This window comes from Colobus angolensis, unplaced genomic scaffold (genome assembly GCF_000951035.1).
Source record: "Colobus angolensis palliatus isolate OR3802 unplaced genomic scaffold, Cang.pa_1.0 Scaffold595, whole genome shotgun sequence".
Classification (NCBI taxonomy): domain Eukaryota; kingdom Metazoa; phylum Chordata; class Mammalia; order Primates; family Cercopithecidae; genus Colobus; species Colobus angolensis.
The window spans coordinates 190,954-201,799 of NW_012119543.1; the positions used below are offsets into that span (position 1 = coordinate 190,954).

At 57.5% G+C, this 10,846-nt stretch overlaps 1 protein-coding gene across 1 annotated transcript; it reads left to right on the top strand.

The window, feature by feature from the left end:
• Positions 1-6,543: 6,543 nt before the first annotated feature.
• NATD1 (N-acetyltransferase domain containing 1) lies at positions 6,544-10,181 on the top strand. Its single transcript, XM_011962536.1, has 3 exons — positions 6,544-6,597; positions 8,620-8,763; positions 9,423-10,181. The coding sequence occupies exons 1-3, from the start codon at positions 6,544-6,546 to the stop codon at positions 9,537-9,539; spliced, it is 315 nt and encodes a 104-aa protein (XP_011817926.1). The 3' UTR covers positions 9,540-10,181.
• The last annotated feature ends 665 nt before the right edge of the window (positions 10,182-10,846 follow it).

Consider the following 10,846-nt stretch of genomic DNA (forward strand, 5'->3'; position numbering starts at 1 on the left):
ACCACCACACCCAGCTAATTTTTGTATTTTTAGTAGAGACGGGTTTTCACTCCTGACTTCAGGTGATCCACCTGCCATGGCCTCCCAAAGTGCTGGGATTACAGGAGTGAGTCACCATGCCCAGCCGGTGTAGAGAAGTTTTGACTAGCCCATCCCGCTCAGGAGGTCCCACAGGTAGGAAATAGAACTACAAAAACAGGGCCATGAACTCCCTGTGGCCCACCTCGCGCCAGTGGGAATGTCCAAGCTGGACCAGCCCTTAGAGGCCACTGTGCCCATTTTCAAGAAGGGAAGGTGGAGGGCCAGGAAAGGGAAAGGTTTGCCAGAGGTCAGGCTGAGAGTTGGGTAGAGCTGGGATGGCCTCCTGACTGGTCTGACTCCCTGGACTGTGGGGCTCCTGTGAGCCACGTTTGGCTTCAGCCAGGAGGGGCCTCTGCCAGATCTCCGATGCTATTTGGAATGTGCCCAGTGTCGAGCCAGGCCCCAGTACTGCTTCGTGGATGGAACTGTCACAATACCCTGACGATGTTGTGACATACCACCCCGTGTTACAGATGAGGAAACTGAGGCTAGAGACCTTAGGAAATGATTGCCCAGCATCACCCAGAACTTCACCGTTGGCCCAACCAACCCTACACCACCAGGCAGAGGCCAGTCCTCCTACTGCTAGGGTGCTGGCAGGGCTTAGCTGGCGGTGACATTCGGGGCCCTGGCCACTCTGGGAGAGAGGCCTTGTGGCTTTCATATTCTCTCTTCTGAGGTTCCAGAGTGGCCTCTGGTTCCCTTGGGGGCTTGGGAGGCCCATAATACTCAAAGATAGAAAGAAGAGAGGATACATTTGGGTTTTTTTTTTTTTTCTCTTCCAAGTGGGTACAGCCAAAGGACAGCCCTCCAGTGCTGGCTGTGGTCAGGGCTGTACATACCCAGCCATATTTCTAAACTTACCCCCTTCTGGAACTTACTGCCCAGATAGCTGACCACAGATGTGGCTGGGGATCTCCCCAGCCAAGCCCAGGGGAGAGAGAAGAGGGAGGCCAGAGGCCCCCAAGGGAGTGGCTGTGCAGCTCAGGTTGGGGTTCTTCTGGGCTTCCAGGCCGCACTGGGTTTGGGTGTCTGTCTTGGGACCAGAGAAGGGTCGTCTGAGTCTGGGCGCAGGCCTCCCTGAGCTGATCAGGACAACAGGCTGTGATATCATTCCCGACCTGTAAGGCAAGCCTGGAGGCTGGCGCTGTTGTGCCCACTGAGCGATATAAACACTGAGGCTGAGGGGTCAGATAGCCCCAGGCGCCTGGTGCGGAAGTGTTCCTAGGCTGTCCACATAGCAGAGCTAGGCCGATTTCTCTTCCTGTGAGCTCTGGTTCTGAGCGAGGGAAAAAGTTTGAGCAGCTTCGTTTATTAAGCACTTAACAGCGTTCTAGGAGGCCCGGTGCACCCAGAGTCTCTTTATTTCATAGCCGCAAAGCACAGGGAGAGGGGAAACTGCATTTCCCATATACAGATGGGGAGACTGAGGCATGGGGAAGTGAAATGACTTGCCCCAAGTCTTGCATCACAGAGGTGGAGGAGCTGTGATTCACCCCGTTAAGTGTTTGTTGAGCGCCTACCGTGTACCAAGCACTCTTAGGTGTTGGGGTCTCGTGTGGCTGACACTTTGGAGAGGGAAATGGACAAGAAATAGAGTCAGTTTTAATGTATCCTGGAAAACAAGGGCTCTCATGAGAGGTGCAGGGGGCAAAGGTGAGGCTGTGTTAGGCAGGGCTGCTATTTAGAATCTTGTGTCCAGGACGCCCCTCCCTGGAGGGTGGCATTTAAGTGAAGACCTGAAGGAGTCAAGAAACAGAGCTACAACAGGGAAAAGTATTCCAAGTGGAGGGAACAGCAAGAGCAAAGGCTCTGCAGTGCCTGCGATGCCTGGTGTGTGCAGGTTGGATCAAGAGGTCATGGGGAGCGCGTGGTGCAGGGCCTGGAGGCCATTGTCCTGTGGGGCTTGGCTTTGACTCTGAGGCACCTAGGAGGGTCCTGAGCAGAAGAAAGATGGGATGCCCTGGCTCTCTCTGGCTGCTGCTCTAAGGGGAGCAAACTGTGAGGACCAGGACAGAGCAGGGAGGTGGTTACTTTACTAGTCCAGGCACTGCAAAGAGGCGTGGGAGAAACGCCTAAATCCTGGACAGATGTGGAAAGAAGCATGGCTGTGACTTGTTTTTGGGTGATGAGAGGAAGACTTGAGCTCGGGCTTGTCTGATCCCACATCCCGGTTCTGAAATGCAAGCTTGTCATTACTTCGTAGATGGGGAAGCCAAAGCACACAGCCTGTAGGCAGCTAAGCCAGAATCAAGCTCCTAGCCTCCATCTGAGGATCTGAAGGTTGGAGGCAGCTGGAAGAGACCCCCACCTCCTGGGCAGCCCCTTCCTCAGCCTTCCCTCTCCCTCACAGGCAGGGCTGTGTGTTCCACTTGCTGCAAGGGAAGGGACACTTGAGGGTTGCAGAACCCTGGAACTTTCTGCATCCTCCCTAACCCCCATTTTGCAGACAGGAAGACTGAGGCCCCAGAGAGACAGCTGCTGCCCCTGGCCTCCATCAGTACCCCTGAATGCAGTGGAGCTGAGACCATAGCCCCAGGCCTTGGGAGGTGCTCAGATCACAGCCCCAATATGAGGTCCCTGGCTGTGTTGGGCTGGGCTGGACCAGGGTCCTCTGGGGAGGGGAGGGACTTACGGTTGAGCCTCTCCAGGCTCACAGCTCCCTCTGCCTAATCCATCAATGAGCCACCACCATGTGGCTCCTCTCTGATCCAGGCTGTACTTAACAGAGGTGCCAGAAAAGCCAGCCAGGGTGTCTGCTTGTCCTTGTCCAGTGCCACAGTTCCAGCAGCCTGGGCTCTGCCTCCGTCTGCCTCAGTCTCCTCATCTATATATTTTGATCCGCCAGCTCTTCTTGCGGGGTGGGTGTGGGCCGAGTGGAGAAAGCAGAGGTCAACACCTTCTGCAGACTCCACATCTCCCAGAGGTCTTGCCGCTGTCCCCTGTCTGCAAACTTTGGTCTTTCTCTGTGATCGCCTTCCCTGACAATTTCCTGGCCCGCTTTGGTCCTGAGGTTGGGGAGGGGCAGAGAGAGCATGGGGGTACAGAGACCCAGGGACGGGTCCCCCACGAGCAGAGTAGCTTTAACTTTTCTCAGACCAGCCACATGATGCTGGTGGGGTTCTCACGCCCAGGAGGGAGGAGGGTGGTGGTGATCGTCCCGGGACAGGTGAGGTCTCTGGGGCAGAGAGGTGTCGGGACTGGCGTAAGATCACCTGGCAGAGTTGAGACTGGAACTGAGGGCCCTGCCCTGCCCTAGGCTTGCTCCTGTGGCTCCCAAGTAACAAGTACTGACCCCCTCTGTTCTAGTCTGAGGTCTGGAGCTCTCAAGGCAACTCTTAGAGCCTAGCCCAGATAAGGGCCTGGGGCCCGGACCAGGCCCAGAGACTGTGCCTGTGTCACTGTGAGCTGAGACAGCAGGATTCACAGTGCCCAGAAATGAAAGTGTCTACCCTGAGCTGGGTGCCTGGAATATGGTAGTGGCTGAACTGTGCGATCACTGAGGGCCAATGGGAAGCAGAGGCCTCCCAGGGCCAGGCCCATCCATGGCCCAGGTGGCTACTCCAGAAATGCTGACGCAGGGTGTGCACAAAGGAGCAGAAATGAGCTTGCCAGGCTTCTGACAGTGCTGCCCTGGTGTCCTGCTGTCCCATCGTGGGGGCTGCGGGCGGTCAGTGGAGGCTTCTGGGCAGGTGACCTTTGGGCTCACCTGGAATGAAAAGGAAGGGTTCCTGGAGGCCCTGGGCAGAAAGGTGGCAGGCAGGGGAACAGCCACCAAAGCAGGGAGGTCAGAGAGGCAGCTGGACCCCAGGCACATTTAGAAAGCTGTGTCTACAGCCCTGCCGAGGGTCAGGTCAGATGAGAAAGGCAAGGTGAGGAGGAGCCAAGGACCTTGGTCAAGCTTTGGGGACTTGGGCATTTTCCTGGGATCTCCAGACAGGTTTGGGGCAGGACAAGGAGTTGAGCACGAGGACCGGTATTGCATTTGTGGGCTGTGTCGTGGGTGTAGACACTTGTGACTGGGTGGCCTTTGAAGGCCCTCCAAGGTGGGATTCAGGCCCTGGCCAGATGCTCCGAGGGTGCCGCCCAGGAGCCCGGCTCCTCGCCACCCAGTGCCATGTGGTCTGGCCCATGTAGGGTGTCCATTTAAACTTAATCACAAGTAGCCCCACCACCACTATGGCCACCCCAGATGCCCTCTGTTCCCCTTTCAGCCTGAAGACCCTCCTTTGACTCAGCCTTATCACCAGTCAACTCCACACACCTCCCTGACTCTCATTCTAGGTGAGCCCAAACACGACCTGTCCAGAGGCCTCCCCTGACCGCCCGCAGCCCCCATGATGGGACAGCAGGACACCAGGGCAACACTGTCAGCCACGCTTTCATTTCTGGGCACCGTGGATCCTGCTGTCTTAGCTCACAGTGACACAGGCACAGTCTCTGGGCCTGGCCCAGGCCCCAGGCCCTTATCTGGGCTAGGCTCTAAGAGCTGCCTTGAGAGCTCCAGACCTCAGACTAGCACAGAGGGGGTCAGTACTTGTCACTTGGGAGCCACAGGAGCAAGCCTAGGGCAGGGCAGGGCCCTCAGTTCCAGTCTCAACTCTGCCAGGTGATCTTACGCCAGTCCCAACACCTCTCTGCCCCAGAGACCTCACCTGTCCCGGGACGATCACCACCACCCTCCTCCCTTCTGGGCCTCAGTTTCCCCATCTGTATATGGGGCTGTGAGAATCCTACCTGTTTAGTGGGTTGGTTGTGAGGATTGTCGTGTGGAGAGAGCAGAGCACGAACCTGCCCCATGCTGAGGCTGCACACGCTTGGGCCACCACCGTTCCTGTCCTGCTGTGTCCTGGGAGCCACAGCCCGAGGTGCGGGCCCGGCTGTGGGAAGGCCAGCATGCTGGTCCAGCCTGTTGTCCACAGGTCTGTCGCAAGGCCCTAGTGTGTGTCTGGTAGAGACAGAACAGCAGTTGTTTCAGTTGGACAAATATTTCTTGGGTGTCTCCCCTGAGCTGGGTGCCTGGAATATGGTTGTGCGATCACTGAGGGCCAATGGGAAGCAGAGGCCTCCCAGGGTCAGGCCCACCCATGGCCCAGGTGGCTACTGCAGAAACGCTGACGCAGGGCGTGCACAGAGGAGCAGAAATGAGCTTGCCAGGCTTCTTGTGTCCACCTCCCTGCTCTGCAGAGACGGCGCTGGAGCAAAAGCTGAGGTCTTTTTGGTGGCTTGCAGAGCTCTGTGTGGTCCTGCCCCAGGACCTCCGACTTGGCTTCCCAACCCTCACCCCCAGCTTGTTCGGGCCCAGCCACTCTGGCCTCCTTGCTCTTCCTTCAACCTCCTATCCCAGGGCCTTTGCACATGCTATTCTCGCCAGTGGATGCCTCATACCCCACATCTCCTTTGGGGTCCCTGTATGCCCTCTTTACAGTGGCAGCCCTGCCCCTCCCCATCCACCCCTACTCTGCTGTGTAGTGATCCTTGGCACCTGTCAGCTTATCACCTGTGATGTATGTATATATTTATTTAGAGACAGGGTCTCATTCTCACCCAGGCTGGAGTGCAGTGATACAATCATATCTCACTGCAGCCCCAAACTCCTGGGCTCAAGTGATCCTCCCGTCTCAGCCTCCCAAATAGCTGGGACCATAGGTGTGTACCACTATGCTCAGCTACCCTTTTTGTTTTGTTTTGTTTTGTTTTTTCTTGAAATAGAGTTTTGCTCTTGTTGCCCAGGCTGGAGCGCAATGGTGCGGTCTCGGCTCACTGCAACCTCCGCTTCCCGGGTTCAAGTGATTCTCCTGCCTCAGCTTCCCAAGTAGCTGGGATTACAAGCACCCGCTGCCACGCCCAGCTAATTTTTGTATCTTTAGTAGAGATGGGCTTTCACCATATTGGCCAGGCTAGTCTCGAACTCCTGACCTCAGGTGATCTGCCCGCCTTGGCCTTCCAAAGTGCTGGGATTATAGGAGTGGGTCACTGTGCCTGGCCAACTTTATTTTTATTTTTGTAGAGACTGGGTCATCATGTTGCCCAGGTTGGTCTCTAGCTCCTGGGCTCAAGCGATCCTCCTACCTCTGCCTCCTAAAGTGCTGGGATTACAGGCATGAGCCACCCTGCCCGGCCCCTGTATTATTTATGATTATATTACTTATTATGTGTCTTCCTCAGTAGGTAAGATCCATGAGGAAGAGTTTCATCAGTTTTGTTCACTGCTGCCTGCCCTGCAGCCCAAACACTGCTGGAACATAGTAGGACCTTAATGAGCCTGGGGTAATTAAATGGCCAGGCTAGGTAGGCAGCTCCCTTGGTGACCGGGTCAGTCTCAAAATAGCCTCCTATCTCTGCTCGCCTGTCCTGGGTGAGTTGAATTAACCCCAGCAGGTGGGGAGCCAAGAACCACATCCCTTGCTGTGCAGCCAGGACAGGCGGCAGTGGCCACAGCTGGGCCTTGGCCAGGGCGGCATGCACAGTCCGCAGGAGGACAGTCAGGCCCACAAGGAGGAGGCAGCAGGGCCGGTGCGCGGGCGGGGCTGCAGGCATGGGGCTGGGGAACCCTCAGCTGGGCCTGGCAGGAATGGGGAAAGGGCGTCGGTCAGAGGGAAATGCCTAGGCGATGGTGGGTGCAGGAAGTAGCAGGTGTGTTGGTGGAGCAGAAAGAATGGCTGTGGCTCAGGACCTGCAGGCCTGGGCTCCAGCGTCATCTTGGCCTGCTGTGTGACTTGGATCCCTGGATCTCAGTAGTTTCTTCTCTGGAAATGGAGAGATGAATTGTAGCCATCTCCTGAGGCTTTGGGGAGAATCAAAGGAGACCAAGGGCCAGAAAGCCTCCTTGCTGCTGTTGGCCCCGGTTCCGGTGGCCCTGGACTAGTGGTTGGACCTCTTGGCCCGTCAGCCTTCCCCTCGTGTTGCCCAGCGCAGGCTTTAGGGGCAGATTCTCTGGGGCTTTGAAGTTAAAACACGTGAAACACAGCGTGCTTTTAAAGAGTGGAGAAAGACACGTGGCGATGAATGTCTTCTTTCAGTGCCAGCGTGTTGAGTCTCCCACCTTGGAACCTTTGCCCTGGCCATGCCCCTGCACCACCTTCCCGGCACTCCCCTCTCAACTCAGAGGCTTTGGGGAGAATCAAAGGAGAGACGGAAGGCCACTGAGCTGGGCATGGTGACTTCCCCTCCATTGGAGGGGCCTCCCTGATGGCCCCCTCTCAGCTTGTTTATTTCATTCACACACTTGGCGCTCCCTGAAACTAGAAACCTCAGCGTTGTCCTAGACTCCCCTTTCCCTGCTCGACCACATCCGAGCCATCAGTAAATCCTGCTGGCTACACGTTCCGGTACCATCCGGTCAAAACACTGCTCCACACAGCCACACTGCCCCTGCCCTGGTCTGTGTTCCGTCTTCACCCCCTGGGCTCCCTGCCCCTGCTCCCCATCAGTTCTCCCCACAGTGGCAGCAGAATCCTGTGGAGTCGTGAATCACATCCGTCCCTTTGCTGAGGGGCTTCCAGTGGTGCCCAGCTCAGAAGGCTTAGGAGGCTCCGCAGGACCTGCCCTATCACCTCCCTGCCCCCATCTCTGCCCTTCTGCTCACCCACCCCACTCCAGCTGCCCCTCATTCAGGCCCACTCCCGCCTCAGAGCCTTTACACTGGCTGTCCCCTCTGCCCAGAACACCGTTCCCTCAGAATGGCTGGTGCCCTCTCCTTCCTGTCTTCACCTGCCCCCATTCCCTGGCTTCCTACACATCCACTTGCTTTTCATGTTTATTCTTTCTCCCGTTTCGGTTTCATGGGGGTAGGACTCCTTGTCTGGCTTGTTTGCCGCTCTATTCCCAGCATCTGAAACAGTACCTGGGCTTCAGGAAACATTTGGTGGATGGATAAGTGGATGGGTGGGTCGATGGATGGATGAGTAGGTGGACAGGCAAACAGATGAGACACTGAAAACTGTGGTTAGGAAAAACTTCAGTTAATTGTTTGCCCAGCAGGAGTTTGGGGTGGACTGGTGAGCTCCAGGCCTGGCAGGCCTGGTGGAGTGTGAAGACGCATTTGTTACTGTCGCCCATGCCCAGCGTCATGGACTCTGCCACAGGCCTCTGAGCTTGCCTGCTGCATCTCTGTCAGGGTCCAGCAGGTGGTCCTGATGCGTGGCACAGCGCTGCCTCTCTTGTCTCTTCATGCTCTGCCTTAGTTGCAGATTTGCTGAGCCCTGTTCTGTGTCCAATGCTGGGTCCTGGAGCCAGATCCAGGGGTGTGGTGGGGTGGGGATGCAGAGAGCAGGGCTACAGAAGGGGTGGTAGGGCTCTGGGATGCTACGACTGACGTAGTAGCAAAGGTTCAGGTGTTCTAAGCACTGCTGTAAGCATGTCACAGAGGTTACCTCATTTAATTTTCCAAACCACCCTATAAAGGACATTTTATTGTATCCCCACTTTATGGATGAGGGGACTGAGGATTTAGCTGTAGCAGTTGAATGGCTCCAAATGCCTGTCCCTCCACCCCAGCCTGTGCACCTGAGTCCACTGGCATGGGAGTCATCATAGGCTTACTTGTCTCCACAACCCCCAGGATGTCATGACCGGGCCGTCCTGCTCTATGAGTACGTGGGCAAGCGGATCGTGGACCTGCAGCACACCGAGGTCCCAGATGCCTACCGTGGGCGCGGCATCGCCAAGCACCTTGCCAAGGTAGGGTAGGAAGGCGGCAGGGCGAGGTGGAAGCGGGGACATGGGGTCTGCCACCCTCCCTCAGAGGAGACGGTGGCCCTGGTGGCCAGTTCAGCCTGCTTCTTGGCCCTGGGTCCTCTCCGGGCCGGTGGCAGCCTTTCTGGGCCCAGGCTCCTCCTGTTCAAGACCCTGGCATGGCTGAGTCTCCAGGATCCTTACACAGCTCCTGTGTGGCAGGTGCTTCATGGGAGCCCCATTCCTGCCTTCATCCTCAGGGAATCCCAAATCCCAGGCTATCTGGAGAGCAGGTTTGGGCTTGGTGAAGGGAGTTACAGCCAGAGCAAAGCAGACCCTGAGGGCTGCTGCTGGGACTTAGCTGGGCCATCGGCAGGCTTCCCCTCCTCCACCCCCACCCCGCCAGGAGAATTGCGGGGCAACCTTTGCCGTTCGTGCTGCCTGGGGCATGGGGGCTTGTACCTCCCTGGGGAGAGGTGATGTGTTTTTTCCTTGTGTACTGGACCAGTCTGTGGGGATCATCCCAGGTGATGCTGAAACAAGAGAATTGCTGAGCAGGGCAAAGTGGGTGGCCAGGGAGCCGGGGCCTGGGAGGGAGCAGATGATGCCACCTTTCTGGTGCCGGCTGCAGGGCCTGACCACTCTCCTCTCTGCCCGGCTCCCAGGCTGCCCTGGACTTCGTGGTGGAGGAGGACCTGAAGGCCCATCTTACCTGCTGGTACATCCAGAAGTACGTCAAGGAGAACCCCCTGCCGCAGTACCTGGAGCGCCTGCAGCCGTAACCCTGGGCTGCAGGCGGGAGCGCTCCCTGCCAGACTCTTCCCGTGGCCTTTGCCCGGCCATACGTGCTCTCAGGAACCTGGTCCCACTGGGAACAGACTCAGAGTTATTTTTGTAAGGACACTTATCTGTGCTCCGCGTCCAGATCCCTGGAGGCCGCTGACCAATGATGGGCGGTGACCCGGTAACTGAGGTGGCAAGGAGGCCGGGTAGTCCCGGCAGCTCCCACTCTGCAGAGACCAGCAGCTTCGTGGGAGGCCTGTGGGCCGCACTAGGGGCTAGAGCCAGCCTGCATCCCGCCCGCCGGCTTCCACTTGGAGATCAGCAGGAGGGCCAGTGCGGGACCCCTGCTGCCACCTCTCCTGGGCCTGTGTCCTTTCTGGAAATTAGGAAGGTGTGCCCCAGAGCCAAGAGGAGCAATAAGAAACCTCATGTGCCAGCTTCTGAGGGTGGCAGCGCCAGACCCCACCTGCCACCAGCGCTGCCCCTTTCTCAGACCCCCATGCCCAGTACAGGCAGGGCCCTGGAAGGGAGCAGCTCTCGCTGACAGAAACCAGGAGAGTGAAGGACTGAGCACCGGCCAGGCTCAATTGCACGTGCGGTTCACACGTGAACACACAGGATGTGGTCGACAGGCGGGCTGGTGGTGGGTGCCGTGGGTGTTTCCCTCTCCTTGGTATCCCCATCTTTTTTTTGGCCTCTCGTGTAGGTTCTGCAGGAAACCAAGGCCCCATCCCCCTGGGCTGCTGTCCCCTATACCCCTGTCTGCTGGGAGCAGCTCCAAGGGCGCCTGAGCAGCTGCAGGCCCGTCCCTTGCTGGCCTTGACCACCTGCCTGAGCGTTCTCCGAGAAGATGCCTTGGAGCTGGGGTGGGAGAGAGGCTGACTGTTCTCCAAAAACTGCCATCAGCATCCAAGAGGAAGAAACATCAGGCACAGGGGTTTCTGTGCTGCTGCCAGGCATCAGTGTCCTCTTTTGGGCTGGCTAAGCTGGATACACTCTGCTGCCCATCCGGCCCTGGGCTCCTCCCCAACCCAGCCTTCCTGGGTGCAGTCTGGGAGACACACCAGCACACTTTGGTGGGACCAGCCTTTCCAGGGCATGCTGGCTTCCCCTGGGGTGGCTCAGGTCCTGCCCTCTTGTGTCAGCTCTAACAAGGGTCAGATTCGTCCCTGCTCCTCTGTAGAGCTGGAGGGTGACCCTGGAGCCAGGGGCCCTTTAGGGCTGAGACATTTGTTAGTCAACACCACATCCCTTGGGAGTGATGCATTCCCACCAGGCTTCGGGGGTTGTCAGGCTGGGCTCTGGG